We start from the raw sequence: 22,621 nt of genomic DNA, 5'->3' as shown, positions 1-22,621 counted from the left end.
GAAGGGAAGGGAAGGGAAGGGAAGGGAAGGGAAGGGAAGGGGAGGGAACAATCATTAGGGAGTAGTGATGTCTGCAAGAGACTGCAGCATGATCAGTATGAAGGGTGCAAGAATTCTGGCAGTAATTTGAAGGAGAACAAGAAAAAAAGCAAGAAATAGTTGAGATAAGGGATGACAACTGTAAAATTTTTATCCTGGGGACTGAAAAGGCAGAAACTTATAAACACAGCCCAGAGAATTACGTCAGACTGAGAGGTGACTGGTTCTTGATTTTCCAAGCACTTTTCTTTCTCTAGGGCAGAAGCCATGCCATCAGATGCTATCAGTTTTTCTTCGGGCAGTGATTTTACCACAAAGTCATATTTGATGCCTGCAAATGGCACTCTGAAGACAATTGACAGCATCAAGAGTCAGCCATGGCAATGGGTTCTGCTCAGCTATTGCACAGGAATGAATTCCTTGAGGCTTTACCTCATCTATTTTCTTCTCATGTCTGAAAGATAGTGAGCATTTTCTCTTTTTTTTTCCCCCTATCAACTATTGAACTTGGAGAATTTAATCTAAGATGAAGAAGAAATAATAAAACCATTCATACATGCCAACAAATTTGGTGGAAATAACTTTGGTGTTTTTCTGTTTTGTTTTGTTTTGTTTTTTATATATATTTAAGGTTCAGTGCAGAGTTCTAAGTATTTCCATGTTTTCAGAGGATAATATGAATTGGATCCTGGAAAAATAAGCACACCAAAACTTCCTTTTTATCATCTGATCACAGTTGAAAAACTGATGCATTTGAGATCTCAGAAGTTCTTTAATGTGGAACTGTAAATAATTGGCAGCCAAGACAGACTCCACTCTCAGTTTTAATAGTATAAGCGTAGAATACAGTGAATGACGGAGGCAAAAATAAAAATAAAATCAATATGCTGCATATGTGGTGAAAAAAATGCAGAAAATCATGTGAAAATGTCTTATTTCAGTCTGTATTCAGACTATTTCAGAGTCTTTTTGGAACTTTGTTTTAATGTGCTGGAAATTAAGTCCGAAGAGATCAGGATCTAAGAGACAGGCTGTGAAAATGATGATGTGTGTAGTATACCTCTAGTAGAATCTACTGTCCTCTCTTCCATGATTGTCACCTCCTAAATGAATGTGACAGCAGTAACCCAAGATTTGAACTGAGTTTTGCAGCTGGAAGCACTGTGTTAAGAACAAACTTCACAGTTTGATGTAATCTCTGACCTTGCTGTTATCCACGGCTATGTTCCCAGTGGCTTCCCCTGCTCTCATCCTGAGCCAGATGATGGAAAAGAAGTCAAATGATTGAAAACCCCATGAAACTGTTTGGTCTCTGGACCATGATTTCTAAAGTGTGACTTAAGCCCAAAGTCTTATTACAAGAGCACATAAGTATATCTCATGCTGCTACCAAGTAGCTCTGCTTCCCTCTGCCCCCACCCTGGGCTCATCACTGAGTTTTCTGGGAGATCCACAGGTATTCATGATGGGACAGCACCACGACATGGCTGTCCTGCAGGGCTCACTAGATGCTATGCTGTCCAGCTGAACCAAGGGGCTTATATCACTATAACTACTTTGAAAACTAACACTGCTGGGTCAACGAGGTCCAGGAACTCCTTCAAAAAATGTTTTTGCTGTTTTCTATTTCCTATTCTCTTTTATTATTTTTCCTCTATGCAAAGTGATTGTTTTCAGGCTGCTATGATGCATATTTGATGATGCTGGCTGATTAGCTTGAACTTCTATTGCTGCCTTTCCCATAAATGGGATGGGGCTGATGCATCCCCTGCTCCCTCCAGCAAACAACGTGGAGAGCTAACTAGCAAGTGAGTGTATGATGAATGCAAAGTGTCATCCAGAAGAAGCTTAATATAGCAATAGGAAGAATGTGAATGCGTGATCACATCACACCTACCTTAGCTTGAAATGAACAGAGTGACTGGTGATTAACAATCAGGAAATAAGGAAAACACCAGTTTTTGTAATACCAAACTGCCCATGAGTCATCAAGGCAAGCAAAGGCACATCTCTGCTACGTTGTCTTAAATCAGTACTTTTCCTACATTTTAAAGAATTAGCTTTCAGAAGTGTTGCTGTAGCTGGTTCTCAATGCACACATGCATTGGTGGGTCAGAGGCCAGAGGGGAAGACCAGTGGTACTGCAGGATCCCTGCTCAGTGCCTGCCATCAGTGAACCCTACTGGTGCACGATGCACATCTGACCCCAAAGCAATGGAAGGTAAAGGAAAAATTTCTATGAGCTTCAGTTAACTTTGTCCCAAGGCCTAACAGTATACATTCAATAAAACAAGGCATAGTGAGAAAAAAATTTCCCATGGAAGAATGGTGCATCTTAGTTAGTTGGCACATTAAATTATGCTTCATTGCGTTTGGCTTATTTGCTGCCTTGCTCTGAATATAGTTTAAAAACTGGCAAGTCAAATTGTCTGCAGGGCCCCGGTGAAAAGAAAATACCTTAGAGAAATTCTGATTTGATGGACAGCATAATTGCTGGGTGCTTCAGGCTATCGAAGGGCCCAGAACCTAGATCACGAGTGAGATGGGAGATCTTTATACAGTGCAGTCCCATCTGTAATTAGTTAGTGAGGGGGATTGTTTTCTGCATTTCTGGTATGTACAGAGTGATTTCTGCTTCACTGATGACTGTAAACATTGTTCTAAGTACTATTTTATGATCCCTGTAGGAATAACAATGTAAACAGCATAATTATGTTCACCTTTGAGGCATATCTAGAAACTTTGTTCTTCCAGAAGAGTGATAACAGAAATGAACAGTGCTGACAAGGTAAACAGAGAGACATGGCAGCCTGCTTGTTAGAGACAGCTAATGCTTGAGGGAACTCTGCATTCAAAACCACTGCAGGAAAAAAATCTAAAGGTTTGTATATTTATCTCGTGCACATGTTGAGATTTATTCATAAATGTATTACTATATGGGGAAAATATTAAAAGCAATAAATTTTAAGATCTGTTTTCTTCTGGAGAAAACATGAAGACTTATGTCATGGTTTTATGATTACATATACTGTTTACTCTTAGTAAACAGTATTTCAGTATATATTTATTATGAGTACCATAGATCACATGCATATTGGTGTCAATTTTTACCACCCTCTCATAACACCAGCAAGATTCCCACTGAGTAGATCTGCATTTGGAAGACACTCACTTCAAATTTTACCTTTGCTTTGTCTAAGCAGAGTGCAACAAAGCCTCCTGCTTTAACCTCTTGGCGTTAGCTCTTGGTGTGAGCTCTTCACCTCAGGAATATTTCCTTTACAACTTGTATTTTTAAGGGCTTTCAATGCTTGTGATAAACCTGTAGATAAGATTAGGGGTTACTGAATATGAATGTGTCTAAATGCTTTAGCCTTAGCTAGCAAGTTCTTTGTTCTATTTGAAGCTGCCCTTTTGTGACTTTTGGGAGATGGACCATCATTTCTCTTTCTTACAGATGAGTTCCACTCGTTGGGGTGGATTGGCTTCTCAGTGTTTTTCACTGAGGTATCATTCAAATTTGGCTAGGAATCTTAATATATTTTGACTCTCCATTGTTACATTAATTTGAGTTAATTGCATTTATGTGGCATGTTCTTTTTGACAGGCTTCAGAGCAAATGCTGGGTCCAAAAATGATCAATCATGATACAGTGGTTTCCTAACACTTAAGACAGTTTCATAACAGAAGAAAAATTCTACAAATAGATGCACTCACTTGTCTGTAGATGGAGAATATAAATGTGTTATTACTGTGGAACTTCACAGTGCAATTTATGTATTTGGTTTATTCATAAATTATGTTCACATTTTAAGAATAAACATATTCAGTTTTCCACTGCACAGAAAATTATTCTCAGATTTTAAATACTGCTTTTCATCAGATTAGTCTTGTTTGTAAGATAGTGTAAGGTAATAAAGGTACATTTTCCTGCTAAACGCATTTGGGGATGGAAAACACCTAGCAATAACAATAACAGCAATTCTTGGCATTACTGTAGCAACTTTCATCCAAAGATCTCCAAATGCTTTCCAATAAGTAATTAATTAGGCCTCACAGCACCCTGGAGAGTTAATTACAAATTATCAAGCATACTCTCAAACCATTTCCATTGAAATTATACTTGTTCCCTTTCCAGAGGAAAACAAAATACGCTGGCTATCATACCATGACCTTTCACTCCCATGATTCATTTTGAAAATGTAATTAGATGAGAATTTGAATGTATCCAGTTTTAGGAAAAGCTAATATAATTACTACCTGACCACAAAACTCATTAGAATTTTTGGTTTCTTCAGTGAGATGATACTTTTTAATCTAACTCTTTAATAAAACTGCAACATCCACAAGAAAAAAAAATGAAATGCTGCTGGATATCCCAGTAAAATTCCTGGGAGATTTCAAATTGTGGACTTCCATCTGTTCTTCCGTCACAAGAGTATTTGGTTTTGAGGATGTTTGATCCAGACTTTGCTTCTGACACAGTCAGAAGAGAAGGACAAATCAGTGTTGCCTCCAGACTGAGCATCCCTCTAGGAATGTAGTGAGCTCCATTAATTCAAATTCTGCAGACTGGGCCAGAGGAGGTATTTGTTAGAGAATGTCGTTTCCCACAGAATGTCGGAGGCAGAGAAAAGGCAAAAAAAAAGGCTGAAATCTCAAATCCATTCATAATGGAAACATTCTGCATTTCCTGAAGCGCTGAGTAGATACTACAAGATATAATTCCTTCCTATCGAAAATCTGAAGCTGTAATTTTACCTTCATCACATAAAATCATGGGAGTAATTAAAAACACTTTTACTATGTCTTTTGCTGCCACATAGTTATTGTCTTGTTTTGATGTAAGATGAAAGTAGTTTTCTTGCATAATTTTCTGAAGGCAAAGTTTTGTTCTTTCACATCCTAGTTTTGTAGGAAAGTAAAATAATGCTCTTGTTTGCACGGACAGAACTTGCATATAATTTGAAAAAAAAAAAACTAGTATTTTATTGATGAAAATATGGTACAAATGAAAATACATCCAAGTCTCATACATTTCAAAGGCTGCATTAAATTAACAGTGAAGATCTATTTTTCCCTATCTAGTCCAAGTGTCTAAAGGCAATGATGACAGAAAACTTGCTATGATGGAGGCTAATTGAAAATTTCCCATCCCTACTTCTGTAAATGAAGATCTGAGTGTTAGCAGAATGTGCTTAAACACAGATCTGACAAACCAAGACAGTATAAAGTTGATGAGGTTCCTCCCCTTTTAAAAAAAAAATTAAGAGGGATACAGTTATTAAGAAAATGAAAAATTTGTGAGATATAATGAGAGAATACAGGGAATTACCTTCCCAGCAGATTTACCGACAACTAAAGACAACCTCTGGGAGAATAACTGAGGGCACCCTGTTTTAAGTATGTGATTGCAGTTGGTTTTGTGCCACTGCTTCATCCCAGCAGAAGAGAGAGCTAGTTTTTCAAGATTGTTATTTCAGTACCAATTCAGAGTTCCTACTGTTTTCTGTTTTCATATCCACACATGCAAACCCTGTTAAGTCCACAGATTTCTGCAGGTGTGTATGATGATTTCATCCCCAAAGTGGTTCAAAAGTATAATAGAAATAATTATTTGTCTCTACAGTTTAAGTGTAACCAAACTCATGACAAAGGATGTGCAATTTAATTTATAATCATAGACTCCTTGGAGTTGGAAAGGACTGTTGAAGACAATCTATTCCAACTCCCCTGCAGTGAACAGGAACAAGCACAGCTACATCATGTTGCCCAGGGCCTGATCCAGCCTTGCCTTGAAAGTATCCAGGGGCAGGGCATCAACCACATCACTATGCAACCTGTTCCAGTGCCTCACCACCCTCACTGTAAAAGATTTTTTCCTTATATCCAACCTAAATCTACCCTCTTTAAGCTGGAAACCATTTCCCCTTGTTCTGTCACCACAGACCCTGCTAGAGACTCTGTCCCCTTCTTCTCTGCTTTTGATACTGAAAGGCCGCTATCAGATCACCTCTCAGCCTTCTCTTCTCCAGGCTGCACAGCCCCAGATCTCAGCCTGTCCTCACAGGAGAAGCGTTCCATCCCTTGCACCATTTTTGTGGCACTCCTCTGGATGTAATCCAACAGGTCTATGTCTCTTCTGTACTGAGGACTCCACATCTGGGTGCTGTACTCCAGGTGAGGTCTCATCAGCACAGAGCAGAGGGACTGGATCATATCCCTCACCCTGCTGGCCATGCTGCTTTGGATGCAGCCCAGGATATGTTTGGCTTTCTGGGCAGCAAGGGCACATTGCTGGTTCACATCCAGCTTCCCATCCACCAGCAACCCCAGCCCCCAGGTCTTTTTTCAGCAAGGCTGTACTCAATTCTTTCATCCCCCAGCTTTTCTTGGTGATGGGTAATTGCCTCAACCGAGGTGCAAGACTTTGCATTTGGATTCGTTGAACCTCATGAGGTTCACCTGGGCCCACTGCTCAATTCAGTTTGATTAAACTTTTAAGTATTGTTTGGGCTAAGGAAAATGTAGCAACTCCTGTAGAGAAGTTTAGTGCTGGTGAAGGCATAAGGAGACAAAGAAGTAAGCCGTAGGAAAAATCTGAGCTGATATAATTACATAAGGGAATAGAGTTGCTTGTGTGTGCTGTAGCATAACCATATGCAAATAAGCATATTAAGTGCTCAGACATTCTGTTTTTCAAACAAAAGCAGTATGGTAAGAAACAAGAATTTGTAATTACACTGTGTGGCAGAATTGAACTGAGGAATCTTCTTACAAGAAACCACAGCTCTTAAGCAACTGTTACTAACATAAATTATACAACTCCTACAAATGAATGCTTGATTGGCAGTCCTTCCTATCGAAATATGGAGTGAATAAAATCTATCTGCCCAGCTGTATGTGCATGTCAGCAAAAGGATCAGAGGGAGAACTAGGGTGATTTTACCCACTGTTCTGGGAGACAGCAGTTATATGTTTATTTTAAATGAATCAAGCTAATTAGAGTATCTTGATCAAACTTTTCTCTGTTTCTATGTTTACTATTACTTTTAATAAGAGTAGAAATATTTTCCTACGTAAGAAATAGGCTAATGCTTGATATTTAGGATGATTTTAGACCATGAATTTTCCTTTAATGTTGGTTTTGAAAAGAACACTAAAGTGGGTCAATACAGTGTTAATCTTTTGCCAGTAAAGCTCTTAGTTTCCGTATAGAATTGAAGCCACTCTTCTTATCTTTCCTGGAATTTATCAGACAAAAAGGGGCAATTACGATTAGCACAATTCAGGTTTAATACAAAGCACAATATCTAATATGGGAGCTCGAAAAGAAAGATAAAATCTTGTGCATGTACCTACAAGCAATATAGAAAAACTAAAACATATTGGAGCTGCTCCAAAAGTAATGCCTCCTATTTTATGATGTTGATACAGTGATGTCAAAGGAGGATATTGGTGGGATGGCTGTAGTGGTTGAACCTTATTACTAGTATTTATGACATTTTGTTGCTCTGTGACAAATGGCAGCAGTGGGGCAGTCTGACAGAATGGCTTCTGACATGGAAGTGCATATGGAAAAAGGTGTGGGATTCAATTCCTCCATGCAGAAAACTACTGACATACATTGATGCTTTCTGAACATTTTTGGAAACCAACCAATGGATGTGAGCACAGTGAAGCAGAGAGTGGTGCATTTCAACAGTGGTGACAGCGACATGAAACACAAGCCATATTCCAGATGGCCATGCAAAATTTTGTAAGCATGACATGAAGGCTCCTGTGGTGAGAAAGAACACTAACGTTGGTGAGTATATTGAAAAATACTGTTTTGATCTGAGAATTCACTCTATCGAGTAGTGTTACTGTGCTCTTTGTACCTGTTGAAATTTTCATGGAAATAAAAAGAAGACATTACTTTTGGAGCAATCCACATACATCCTGAAAAGATAAAATAACAGCCACTAAGCATCATTTCTAGTTCATTTTAATTATGCATATTGGCAGTGTGAATTTATGTTTTTGAAGCTATTTAGGCTCTATTTGTCATTAAAAGCCTAACTGTGGCTTTATCTTATTTTCAAATTAATGCACGAATCCAAAGGGAATCCACCTCTCTTTTAGAAGAAAGAACTGTCTACAGCTTGTTCAGAGAACACAGTGTCTGGACAAGAGGAATGCAGAGGACTCTGGGCAGGACATTGCTCTAGGCAGTCCCATTGCTGAAGAAAAACTCCAAACAGGCTTTCTTCAGGATTCAGGCATAGAGTAAAGCAATATCTGGACAAGGTAAAGATTTCTTAATATATTATAAATATATATATATATATTTATTACTATTATTGTTATTATTTTTATTGTTATTATTTTTGAGGGAAGGAGGAAGGGAAGACACAGAAGTCATTCCAGAAGCATTATGAATGTGTTATTTCTGCTCTCGATGGGGACAGGAATTCTGGGTATTTCTGAACATATGGGCCTTGATCTTCGTAACAGAAAGCTGGACAAAGGGAAATATTATTTTTTTCCTGATGAGTCTCTCCTGAAATGTTTCACATGTTTAAAGATACATTGAGAATGGAAGCTGGCTTTGCTGTTGATGTAATTATATGAGAAGGAAAGTAATCAGCTGTTTTCATGCAATCTGATAATGAACTACAAGCTGTGTAAAATCTGCTTGCATAGTAGTAAGAAAGATGTACAATAAGCATTTGCAGTGATTAATTATCTGAGTAGGTTTGTATCCAATTTAGAAGCAAAGACTGACACAGTCAGAATATTCAGTCTGTCTGGAGACCAAACAGAAGTGTGAATGAAAGAAAATCATTAAGTGCAATATTTTCCACAATGCTCTTGAATTTAGTTTAGAATATTAAACTTTGGTAATAATCAGTAGTATGTACATGATTCCCATTATTGTTAATGGTGAACATGTGCTTAACATCCTGAGTGCTATACCAAAACTTTTCTGAAATAGCTTTTAAAGATGTCCAAAATGCTGTAGAGCTTAGAGTAAAACAGATTGCTAATGCCAACTAATGTGTGCAATAAAATCCATGGCAATGGCACACTGATTAGGATGTGTTTTTCAGAATCTTATCTTTACAGAATATTTAATCTTGAAAACCCAGTTGGGTTTTATATGTACACTGCATGGGGCACATCTTGCTCTCAGATATAATCAAATAAATCTATAGTACCTTCATACAAGTCAAACTTCTACAGCCATAAAACCAGTAAGAGAAGAATATACTTTGGTCATGTCTCAGAACAGTATTACGTTGATGCGTTCTTGACGTGCAAATGTGCATGCAATCAAAGCTTAAAATGAATTATTTTGTGATACATGCTCAGTTCTATGGGCAATTTTTTTTAAATCAAGTGCATACTTGTCAAGGAAAGCAAAATTAAGAAATGGCAGATCTCAGCATGAATATTTTGAAACATGGGGGAAGAAATTCAAAGTCTTTGCAAGACTAACTGACACCAACTATTGGCATCTTGCATCGCCTCCTTGTGTTAATTTGCCTGGCTTTCCAAAATTGTTTTTTAAAGCTTCTGATGCCTTAAGCTTTTGAAATATAAAGAAAATTGCTACTGCTGATGTCACTCTCCAATCCTTTTTTGCACTCTGTGAACCACCAGGCCGCTCCCCTGGTCAGTCTACTCCTCCCATCCATACCTTTGTGATTTGAGCCTCAGTCATTGACCAGCTCTTTGAAAAGTGATAACCATGGCCAGCAGGCACCTGACAGTATTACAGCCATTACTCTGTATCACTGAAAGCAAAACCACACAGAAATTATTTATTAGGCTTTACTAAAAATAGCAAGCTGCAGAAAGAATTTAGGATAAAAGAGGAATTATAACCAGAGTGGCTTTCATAATGGAGCATTTGATACTTGGAAGCATGGGTGAAAAATCTCTCTACTGTTCCTATTTATTTGCAAAGAACCCTACTATTTCAGTGTTGTTTCTCGTGATCAATACCAGTTTAAAGACCTGCAGAGTAAATCCAGATGACTAGGGCTCAAAGTCTTGTTAAATTGCTGGCATTTTTTTTCCTGAAACTGGCTCTTCCTTGGCTCGCAAACCAGGAGCAGTGGTAGAAAGAGGAGTGATATATGCAGGGAGTGTCTGGGGCTCTGTTCACTATTGAACGGGAGAAGAATGAGAGGAAAGCACAAAGAGAGGAAATTGGCTGTGCATGGGTGTAATTAATATGTGGCACAAAGAGGTAATTAAATGAAGAATGGTTTATCAAAGGAATAAATGTGTAGTATATATCTTCACGGAATAAACAGGCTGGGGATTTGTACGAAGTTCACATCCCTGTGGACGTATCCTTGGTACTGCTATGTAGATATAAAAGTAGGGTGAAATAACAGAAACTAGAAGGGTGTATTGTGACTGCTTGTCGCTGTGGATCCTTTCTTTTTTTAAAATGGATACCATTATGGAATAGCCTGTGTGTTCACCACAGGTGATACTACTAAAAAGTTGCCCACAGTAGATGAGATGATTAAGCAAATAAGTGCCCAAGGTATAAATCATGAGCTTGTTCTAAGTGCTACGATGGCACTAGCTAAAGAAACAGGGTTCATTTATGTGCAAGTGGAAAGAAATGGTTTAGAGCAAAGACAAAGCACTTCAAGATGCTTAACAAATATTCATTATCATTGCAGGTGAGATGCTATGGAAATGTAAATACAAGCAGAAAACATTCAGCTCAAGCATTTGCAAGCAAACACGATACACACACACCAGGCACACAAAGCAAAACATTTACTAAAAGTGCAGAGACTTTATAACTCAGCTGAGTTCTAGCATATTAACATTTAAAGTAAAGATATTTATTTTAGTTGGAGTGCTGAGTATTCTAATAATGCTGATTATTCCAGTACTTATGCAACACTTCTGTGAATGTATCTTATCATGAATGGTTTATTAAACTGGTTCAAATGGTCAACAGGCATTTCAAATGCATTTACTTGAACTTTAATGTTGCATGTTACATTAGAAATGGCTGGCTAAACATATTTAAGACATTTAGCAGTGTGAAGTGCTACCCAAAAATTCAAGCAAATGTGTTTTTAATAGTGGTTGATGTGTTATGACTATCCTGTGCCATAAATGTTATGTGTATTATTTCTGAGATATTTACACATTACTAGATTCCATCTGTAGTACTTCTCTGCTTATTAAATTATATAAACAAACATTAAAATGTACCATAAGAGTCAAGCGTAAAGTTCCCTCTCAGATTTGCACAGCAGGTACCTGTTTGGATATCCCACCACCATTAAGCATTCAGGACTCTCATGGCAGGAAACATAATCAAAATTACAGTTCAAATGAGCAATTGAAGTGTTGGCATGTTTATCTGAATTTTATTGATATGGAAATCTGAAATGGCAACCCTACCTATTTACGGACAACCTTAGTGAAATCAGATAAGATAAAACTTAACATGTTAAGGCCAGCTCACGAGGACTGTAAAACAGCATATGCTGGAGTGTTTCCTTACAGCTAGACTTCTTTATAAGTGATATGGGAACCATATCTATAATGAGAAATATGATATGTTTAAGTTGAGTTTGCCCAACTATTCCCATAAGCAACTTCTAATTTTCAGTTGCTTCTAACTTTCTCTGCACTTACATTTGCTTCTGATTGCGTAATTTAAACCACATTGTTTTGCATTTCATCTCTGGCTATAGTTACAAGAAATTTTGGCAGCAGATCTGTCCTGCATCAAAGAGGTTATTTTTGCTAACTTCGTAAGAAAAATTTTCCAAAGGGGAAAATCTTTGCAGTCTTAGGCTCACTCCTGCTCAGCAGAGATCAACGTTGCTGGTGCCAGCAGCAGATAGAGGGTAAGCAAGAGGGTCTTACTCAGATAATGAAGGATGAGGACTGAGATGAATGGAAGGAAGGAAATGAAGTAGAGAGACCAAGTGAGGTCATAGGAAATGGAAGGGTTCTGTGATGAAAGTAGTTATAAGAAAACTGATGACAATATTAGGAGCCATAAAGAAGAAAGAATAGGAGTGATGATGCTGGTAAAGAGGAGACCTGGATCAATGAAAGGGCGCCGTGAGAGCAGAGATGGGGCAGGAGATAGGAAAAATAGCAGAGAGAAGAAACAGCTAGAGAAATGGAATTAAAAGCAAGGAGTGAGATGCACATATGAACAAATAACAGTCAAGCACTGGTGCACTCAGCTCACCTGTGGTTGGTGAATAGACCTGATGCTTGGTGCACTGTGAGTAAGGACCTTTGTGGAAAAGTGTGGTCTTGTGCCTATGTGTAGTATACAGCTATGAAGTGTGTCATAAAGCAAGTGCACAAAAAGGACACTGCAGTTCATAACTTCTTCATTGTCTGGCACTCACCATAAGCACACTCTTGAGGCACAGAAACAAGCACGTTTACGGAGGTCGATCGTAAGATGTCCCTCTTAGATGTGTCCCAGTGGCTCTATACCTATGCTCTTATTTGTCTGTGATGAAAAAGATGAATCTGGATAATTCAATTCTGGAATGGATAAGTGTCAGAGAAAGGTCTCTGGATCTGCTAGGCAGAAAGGTCTGCAAGGAACACTAAGAGGATGCAGTTTGTGGGGAATGAGATTGGGATAGAAGAAAGGACCCACCAGGAATTGCCCTTGGGGCAGTTAGAGCTGCTTCCCATCTGCTTGCATGGAGATGGAGGGGGGCTGTGACAGGTGTGTTTGGCAGCTCCTCATTCTTTTCCTGGCAGGGATTGCAAGATTCTGAAATCACCCGAATCACCATGCAGCATGTCATATGGTGAGGTGGGGAGGTTTTGTGACTACAGTTGGGAGTGTCCACAGTTCTCTGTTTGCACAAATGATAAAACACATCTCATTATCTGGACAGAGCATAATAATTTCCATGACTTTACTTAATATAAAAGATCTTACTGCATTTTGCACAGTCTGAATGTCCTTAAATAAAACTTTTATCTCAAAAGCCTGTGATATTTCCAACCTGGGAAGAGATTCACTGAAAAACGAATATTAGATCATTTCAGTACTGTCCCCAGATCTGCTTAGCTCTAAATTATAAAATTTGTGAATTAGCTACTGTCTGTTTTCAGAGTTTTCCATTACAAGGGGTCAGGCACCAGAGGAAATAGTTTTCTAAATCAGAAAGGAATATTAAATGACACCACCGATAAGTATGAACAGTGGTGCAGAAGATTTATTGAGTAATGTGTTAGGTTGATAAATGATAACATTTATTTGCAATTTGAGGATGTGACCCAAATGACACTCATTAGCTCAGCTTGTGTAGAACCGATTAGTTTTGTAAATTTATTATTTGTCTGGTGCTATTGGAAGAAGAGTCTGTTTAATTGATTGGAAATCTGTTTCATTTCAGCAAATATTACGTATTCTGTTCTTAATTGTATTCTGTAGTTTCCTCCTGAATGTCAGGGAGATTACAGTCTATTATTTGAGTGGGGGAGTGCTCAGCACCTTGCTAACAGGCTGCACCAAATGCATTAATCCATACATAGAGAGGTGGATTTCAATTACCTACTGGGCTCTTTTGGAATACAACTGGCTCACAAAATCATAGAGTAATGGAGATTAGCAAGAATCTTTGGAGGACATCTGGTCCAAAACCAGGTCGGACATTAGGAAAATTTTCCTCTTAGAAAGAATGGTAATGCATTGGCACAGCGTGCCCAGGGAGGTGGGGAAGTATCACCGTCCCTGGAGAGGATCAAGAACTATGGAGGTGTGGCACTGAGAGACGTGAGCAATATTGTTGGTAGGTGGGCAGATGGACTTGATGATCCTAGATTCCTTTACCAAGCTTAATGATTCTGTGTAACACCAGCTAAAGAATAGCTGTCTGGAGCATGACCATGTTCAAATGGCTGATTCTGTTAGTAAAGCTCAAATGACATGTGTTCAGTTTCCCCAGTAAGGTACCTGGATTTAAGAGCATAATTCCAGAATGCATATTGTTTTGTTTGCTTAGGTGTTTTGTTTTGTTTTCTTTGCCAATGCCTATCATCACTGTGAGATAATGCCTGTCTCTCTTAAATACAGGATCCTATAAATACAGGATTGACTGTATTTAAGTCTAGGGATTTGGAGAACCTGATAGTAAACTGTTGTTTTTGGGGTTTTGAGGAAAAAGTCCAGTGAATATTAAACTATTACAGTTTTCTCCCCCCCGCAGAAAATACTCCAGAATCTGGAATAGAAAATGATGCCTTTCTTTTAGGAGGGTTTGAAAAATCCTAAACAAAGTTAGAGGGTTTCTGCAAGTTTGAGCTGTGCAATATTCTGAACTAGGAAAGAGCTTCAACAGTTTTCAGAAATACTGACATGTTGAAATTGGGAAAAAGTTCGTCTTCACAGATACTAATATAAAACTCTTCAGAAAGGAAAGCTCTCAGATTATTGAAGAGTCCCCTTGCAACATTTTCTAAACACATTTAGGTGTTTTCCAATGGCTGGAGATGAGTTTTGTTTTGACACTTTGTTATCCCTTAGTGAAGTGTAAACATTAGAAGATGAAAACTGAAATGAAACATGAGAAAAATAAAATCTTTGAGTAGACCCACAATAACTCCATCAGCCTCACAGCCCTCATGAAACAGAGAGCAAGAGTTGGCTCCTCATCCTCACCTGACAGCAACCTTCAAAACATTAAAGAATCTAGGCAGACAGGCATTCAGAATTCCTGCTTCCTGCAAACAAACGTTTGTGTAGAGAAAGCCTGCAAACACAGATGGCACAAGACTACATATTCTGTGGCTTCTGAGAACAACTTTGCCTTTTCACATCCAGCAAAACCTTAAAAAACTTCTGAAAGCTCAGGAACATCCAACTATTTCCTTATATTTGATTTCCCTTGACTCTTCCTGTGATTCTGAACTAGGACTAAGCCATTTCAACCAAAAGGTAGCATTGCAAAGTTGTATGGGTCTCATAAAAAGACAGCACAAAAAATCAGTTTCCTTCCTAAAAAAAAAGCAAAAAACCTTTTTTTCCCCTCGTTTTTTTTTTTTTTCCTTGCAAAATACTGAGATTTAGATAATTTTTTCCTTGGGAAAGCTGGGGTCTGGTTTTGGAGTCCTGGGACAAACTCTCATGTCCTTGCACTGTCAATGAGCCATCTTCCAGAAAGGAGAATTGGATGGAAAAATGTAGTCATGGACCACTGCTGAGAGAAGGCTTTTAGTCTTGTTTGTTTGATTCATACCTACATGAAGAAATTAAGGTATACTCATCAGAAAAGTGACTTTTCCTCGTACAACCCTGTTAACTGTCCTGGGTATTATTTTGTTGATAACTTCAGTGTGGACATTTTTCAACCTGAACGGAATTTGCAGTTGGAAAGTATTTCCTGACAAGATTTGCTCAGCTAGTATTTCCTACCAAAATAGACTCAGCTTTGATAAATTATTCTACACTGATGGCAATTCATTTTGCTAGATGTGCCTGGTACTGATGTAGCTTCCTTGTTTGTATGTGAAATCAGGGCTCAAGACTTGGTGACAGCAACCAGTTCTGCCACAAGGCAGGACAACTCCTGCTGTGTTAACGAGAGACCCTGTGCATGCACAGGGCACATACATTCTTCTAAACTATAACAAATACACATGGAGCCTGCTCTTTCACTTCAATATGTAAAACTGCTTTGTTATTTTCTGTTGCCTTTGTTTTCTTCAGAATGGGTTTCAGATCCATTTTAGGAAATATTCACATTTTCCAGTCTCTTTGTATTCTGACATTACTCTCAGAGCCATTTTATATCTTCTTTTATTTCCTTCAATAATCACACCGCACTTCATGCAGTTATGAGAAAATGAATGGAACTCATGGATAAACCTATGCTACTGCAAATGCTGCAAAAGGCAGCTGCAATGGAGCCCCGAGGGCTTCCCATGCACATTCATACAAATCCTGGCAGCAGGGTTTGTACCAAAGTTGTGATCAAGTAAAGGGTGTGAAGTGGTATTGTCAAAACACACATCACCTCAGGAGATGTAACCAGAGCTGCCATAGCCAGGGTGGGCTGCTTAAGTTGCGTTGTCATGGCTGTGACTCCTGTAACAGATGTGATAAGGTTTTAAGACTATCTCTGCCCTAGCTATTTTCTAGCATGGGAGATGTATATTGAACATACAGTGTAAGATGACAAGTACTTGGTGCTCTACTAATTAATATAGATATATATTTTATCCACATTTAAACTTTCTTATACAGAGATTTGTCTTCTATTTTATGCAAGTACATTGATTACTGCTGTGGGGTAGAAAATGCTGTGTGGCTTTAAATGAAAACATAAACTTTCTCATAACTACAGAACTGTTACTTGCATCTCCATAACGGCATTATCCTTTTTGTTGTTCACACATTATCATTTGCAGTAAAAATAAATATGCATGGTAAAACTGTTAATGAATAGCATTTGGATGCAGTTCTAGGAGTAGATCTTAGGCATGAGTGGTGGATGTGAGAAAGTGAAGCTCTGCTAGTACAATCAGCAAATCAAGCCAAAGGTGGCATTGGTTTTCCTGATAACTATCACCTTTGGCTAGTTCCACTCTACCAGCATTCAAACATTTTCCCATGGTGCTTTATGTATTAGCTGTTCTTTTTCTGCTCAGAACTTTTTCTCCTTTTTATACAAACACAAAAGAAGGACATACAGCAGCCAAGCAGAGCAGCTGCAGCTCATATACGAAATTATAACTAGGAACAAACATTCTGAAGTGCTACACAGTGTTGTGCTAGCCTTTCAGCAGATGAAAGCAATACAGGCATTACCCACTGTCTTACTTGCACTTATGTGACCTTGTCCACAGTGCTGCTGCCTGGCCTCAGTTCTGAGCTCTGGTTCCAGCAGGCTTTTATGTGTCTGACAATCCCATTGCATATATCCCCAAATCAACATGAAAATCTTATTTATACAACTGCGCTAAGTGACTCCGAGATTATATTTTCCTTGCTTGTATGTAGAATAAATTATTACTTTTCCTTAGCACAAAGTACATCAGCACTGTGAGGCAGTGCTGAAAAATAATGCAGCTTTTCCTCTGAGTTCTCTATTTATGTGTTGCACATAACTCAGGGATATAGAAATTAACATTGCTAAACGCCAAGAGGAAGGATGTAGTCCTTTCACTACTAGCCCTCAGATTAGACCAGGAAAACCAGTTGTTATTATTTGCTGCTATATCTCAGTCTGTGGTTTAGTGTCCCATGGTTTCCTCTCACTAATAAGTCTATAACACAAAAATACTTCTCTAAGAGAAAAGGCCTGCAGGTGCTAGGCCACAACTTGGTAAGTTTTGCAGAGGATTTACTCAATTTCCCACCAAGGCCCTGTGGGCTGCACAGTTTATAGTAAGGGAGTAAGAATGCTTTGAAGACGCATCCTTCCTTCTACCTGGTGTGCTTGCTGATGTTGGGATTCCAAGGTACTAGTGGAAACACCATTCAGGCCCATGTATATCCAGCACAAACAACTAACATGAGGAATTAGCATCCACTCATCCAAGATCTCTCAAATGGCAGCTTCTGTAGCACTCTGTGGTGCCATGGAAGCAGGCTTCTCTGCTCACGAAGGTGTAAGGACGGTATCTTAGTTACTGATACACCACATCTTTAAATTGTCTACTATCTGAAAAGCATGAAGATTGAAATACCACCCTCAGCTTTGATACTTCAGACAGGTTTCAGAACAGTGCATGAAAGGTATGGGGTTAAATTTATGCTATAGAGTGGTTGCATGAGAAAAAGTCTTAGAAAAGTGTAGCATATTTAGTCTGAAAGAAGAAGCGGACTGGCTGATGATCTCATTATAGTCTCTAAATATATAAAAAGATTATAGAAGAATCTGATCGTGACCTACCTGGCTGGACTCTGAAAATTAAGGGAAGATATATTGCCCATGATGGACAATGAAATCTGCACAGAAATGAAACAGGGAAAGCCTTAATGATGTCTTTTGAGTGAATCGGAGCACAGAGTCTTGAAATAGAAAATGCATATATAATAGTTTAACTAATAATCAAAAGGTGAGGTATGGAGACTAGAGGTGAGCACAGTATTCTTAATAATGCTTCTGAAACAGTAGCATTGTGAAAATTATTATGACAGCAATCGTTTTGTAGAAGCTGTGCTCCAGTCTGTTGTCTGAAGTAGTGGAGGAGGATGGTTTCAAATATGCCATCCATAGAAAGTAGGAAAAGACTGGAGTGTTAGGGAGAAGCCATTGCCTGAGCTGACTACTCAGCTCAGAGCTGTGTGTACTGGGCCCATGCCCAGCCCAGGTGAAGGATATCTGTTATGCATGTAGAGTATATATGTATAGTTTAAGATATCTTAAAACTTTTTCCAAATGCATCTAGCATAAAAATGTAAAAGAGGCTGCCAACAGATCTTCTAGTAAATGAACAAACAGGCAATATTTTTAGCTAGTGAGTCAAAATATGTAACCATAAATATAACACTCACACTGGGGAGGAATTACCCAGGACAGCCACACAACCTCAAAATCAGGAAATTAAGATCAATGAGGGAACTCACTCATGCAGGGCTTTTTATTTAGGACAAAAAACACAAAGAGTAAGTTATCAAGTAAGGTCATAAGAGGCAAAAGCATAAATGAATTTAAGAGACAGCTCGACATTTTTATGGAGAGAAGGGATTGAAACATTCAGAGCCAGTGACAAATCAGGGAGATGGGGCTGAGATAAAATTAACAAGGACAGGCTTGCTTGTGGCCAGAGGCATTTTACTGTCCAGCAATACCTTATATCCTCTGTCGTTACATCCTAATCTGACACTGACATCTGAAATCATTTACATCTCTTAGTATATTAAAGAGGAAAAAGGGCTTTCAGAGCTTTTTTCCAAAGAAGAGAAAAATAATGGCGCTTTTTCATTTCAACACATGCAGAAAGTTGTAGTGGATGCTCTTTCAGATCAAGGAGAGCAATCAGAGATTCCCATGCCATTGATCTACTTTGGTGCTGAATTTGCTCGTCCTGCTATTGCAACATCTCTACTTGCTGATGCAGTGCTGTGTGCTGATGAGGCAGCGAAATGGCTGTGGTAGACTTTGACAAAGTCCCAGACCCTCAGCAGCCAGGCACTGCATTCAAAGGTGTCTGAAGACATATTTTTTGTCGCGACTGTATGAGGGCATGACACAAAAATCTGACCAAGGGAAGAGCAGCTCATGCTGTGAATTTTATCCAGAATTGAAAGAGATCTGTGAACTGGAGAAGTGAGCTGTGTGACAGTAAGGAAACTGTGTCTGTCCCACACTATTTAGGAGCTCATAAAATGAAGATTGAAGGAAATGGGCCTTGACATTTTGGAGAATGTAGATTTACATTTGTTCTGGCTTAAAAGCACAGAGGGCAAGCAGAAGCCATGGACAAGAATATTCGAGGTAACAGAGTAACTCCATGGACTGACAAGGACTAAAAGCTATGACTGGAAGGACATATGGCAGAAGGACTTTTCTGGGTATTAGAGAAATCTCAGGTAATGCAGGAGCTCTTCTGAGAGCCCACCAGTCACCTTGGGACCGCAGATCTGCCGGAGGCCCTGAAAGTTGTCCAAGTCCAGAGAGATCACCATCAGATACATCATGTACACTATTCTCAAAAAATCATAGAGGTCTTGTGTGGCTGCACTTTGTGGTAATTGCATATCAGTATTCCTAGTGTCTTCTCTCCCTTTCTTCTTTGCAATGTAGAGAATGGGATGGAAAATATGTCCAGCTCTTCTGGGTGACCAGGAGGAGAGGAGCACAAGAGTCCTAAGTTCACTTAGGGCGCAAAAGGCATTCTGGAGGCACATCAGGGTAGTATGCTTTGCAGTGTGCATGTTTTGAAGAAAATACCTTGGACACAAAATCCTTTAATATTTCCATCATGCTGAAAACACAGTGATGCTCCCTTGTTGGCAGAATATCTTTCCTTCCTGCTAACAGCTTTATCTTATTTAGATATGCTGAATTTGACACCAAAAAGCCTGGCATTTTTTGTCTTTTTAATAGGTGGATCTCTACAAATATACAGTCTTTATGCTCCTCTGTAGAGAAGGTTAGCAGATTTTTACGGTGTCTTATTTAAAAGAGAGCACATTCCTTTTTGTGTAGGGTTTGCTGTAACTGATTGCTTAATCTAAACCTTGCTAATGAAGGCTAAACATAAATAATGCTAATCTGGAAGAAAAGAAAAAAAAGCCTGATATGATTAGGCTTCTGTTGAACACAACAGCAAGACTAGTATGTATTTTCCTTTCTCTTTAGCTACTTGCACCGTAATCTGAATATCAAGATCTTAAATCCATCAGGAGCCCAGCAGGCAGCCCACCTTTATGAACAACTTTACCCTTAGAATAGAATGAAAATGGCTATTACGAGCCATCAGGGGATGGGCAGCCCTGCAGGCTCAGTGTGTTTAGCTAATATAGAGCAGGAGGAGGTGGAAGTTCTTGAATTTGTTTTTGTTTTAAATGGCCCCTCTGCTTCCCAAGGAGCTTTATTGATGGGCTCTGAAAGAAAGCTGAGGTCAACTCTTTGTGTTGATGAGTTAGTGGAGAAATATTTATCTGAGGACTTATGAAAACTACTTAGCTGTAATAATAATGTCAAATTGCTGTTAAATGTGCTTCAGGAACTGCCATTAACAACATAGCTGTACAACCTAATTCTATTTGTTTAAATAAAGATCTCCTGAGCTCACATTATTCTAGTATATATTTAAAAAGCTTGCCTGCTGAAAACAGAAAACTGGAGACAGAGAGCAGATTTTGGATGATATCCAGACTTTGTTGTATCCATTCTGTACTGTGAGCATGTGGAGACGGTGATCTCAATAGGGCTTTATGGACTCTGTAAATAGTAATACTATGGGATTCCTTTTTGCCACTCTGATGCAGCTGCAAGAAGAAATCACCTGCTCCATCTCATAATGGGAGTCCTGGCAGAAAAGATTGATGATGGCGCAGGGGAAACTGCCCATTTTCCTCTTCTTATTTGGCTGTGTAGGGAATTGCTCTGCAGTGAAGACAGGAAGCTTACAAAGTTGTTGCCTAAGGACAGGATGGGAAGCTACTAGTGCAAAAGATGCTTAAAACCAAACCCAGTAAGAATAACATAAAATAAAGAATATATTAAATAAAATGAAAAACAGTGGTAGATTTCATTTACAAACATCCTACTTCATTTATAAAGCAGACAAAGATCCAAAACTATTCTGAGAGCAGACATCTCCAAAAAAGATGGAAATGGAAGAAAAAGAGAAAAGTGCCTTACATGCCAGTCCCACTACAGCACAGGTCTCTCACTTGGGATTTTGTAGCCTTGCCATCATCCACTTGAGTCTCAATTGAAATCATCTAATGAAGAGGGTTATCTATGTGCTTTCTTTGAAGAACTGATGAATGCTCACTTATAAACAGGATTGTGTGCTAACGGTGGAATGGTGCTTTCAGAAGAGTCATTTTGTATTTTTTATGAGTAGGCTGAGGTTAGACTATCAGCCTTGTGATGGGGTTGAAAGACCTCCTCAGCCAGGAGTGAGATGAAATTTATGTCTCCATCTGAGATGTTCTGGGTGAGGACACCATAATCCCTCCTTCTATCTTCAGTCCACTGTTCAGAACATAAGATTCATTAAACCAGGAAAACTGAAAGTGCTGCTCTCCAGAAAGCAGTATCAGCTATAAAAGAATCATTGCAAGAGGGATGTGGAATGGAAACACTGCTTTTTTTGATATCAGGGATATATTTTTGCGTAACGCCTTCTAACAGAGATTACAATGGTTTGAATCCCAGAGAGAATAATTTCTTTTTAAATTTGATTATATCACCTGAGAGAAAAAAGAAAAAGATAATTTAAAAATAATATTAAGAATTAGCAGACATTACAAAGGTTAATTGACAATATAGGAAACTATTCAAACTGACCTGACACATCAATTATACATTAATATCTTTCCTGTCTTAAAACATCTGTTTCCATTTATTTTTTTTTCAATAGATCTTATGAAGTTAGCTTTTATTTCACTGTTCTTGCAGTCTGGATCATATCTGTTTTGCATTTGAAGTTTGTTTCTTGGATGAATTTGAAGAACTCAGATGTGCAATTAACACTAGTATTGATGGCTAATTTTAAAGACACAACACAAAAGTGCAGTTCATAAGAGTGGAAAAAATCACAGGTCAAAAGTGTCTTAAGCACCTGCTTCAGGCCAGCATTGCCTGGAGTGCTCCTTTGTGCACTCAAAAAGCCCTGCAAGAAGCACTTTAGACCAATATATGCAAAAAGCACTTTTATAAAACCACTGAGAGGAGAAGATAAAAATGGCAAATACCATAGCTATTATCTGGAATAATATGTTTGAAATGGAGAGATGGAAACTCAGAGGATCTAGAAGGAAATGTCAGGATTCAAATGAAATGCTTAGCTGGGAAGATGTTTCTTTTCAATCTGGAAATTATATCAGCAAATTACCTCTCCCTTCTGTGGACAAAACAAAACTGAAATTCTTAGGAGATGTTCAAAA

General features: G+C 38.6%; 1 protein-coding gene and 1 long non-coding RNA gene across 2 annotated transcripts in view; both read left to right on the top strand.

Annotated features, from left to right (window-relative positions):
* The first annotated feature begins 7,669 nt into the window (after positions 1-7,669).
* LOC109368645 lies at positions 7,670-15,068 on the top strand. Its single transcript, XR_002116905.1, has 3 exons — positions 7,670-7,846; positions 8,144-8,328; positions 8,419-15,068. It is a non-coding gene; the product is annotated as an uncharacterized LOC109368645 (long non-coding RNA).
* A 4,481-nt stretch (positions 15,069-19,549) lies between these two features.
* The window catches only part of LOC100542901 (low-density lipoprotein receptor-related protein 1B-like), a 50,457-nt gene continuing 47,385 nt past the window's right edge, over positions 19,550-22,621 (top strand). The window contains exon 1 of the mRNA XM_019617422.2: positions 19,550-19,588. Coding sequence (XP_019472967.1) covers positions 19,550-19,588 — 39 coding nt within the window. The remainder of the gene's footprint in view (positions 19,589-22,621) is intronic.

Source organism: Meleagris gallopavo, chromosome 7, assembly GCF_000146605.3.
Source record: "Meleagris gallopavo isolate NT-WF06-2002-E0010 breed Aviagen turkey brand Nicholas breeding stock chromosome 7, Turkey_5.1, whole genome shotgun sequence".
NCBI lineage: Eukaryota > Metazoa > Chordata > Aves > Galliformes > Phasianidae > Meleagris > Meleagris gallopavo.
Note: the sequence above shows the minus strand (reverse complement) of the source record. Positions and strands in the feature narration are given on the sequence as shown.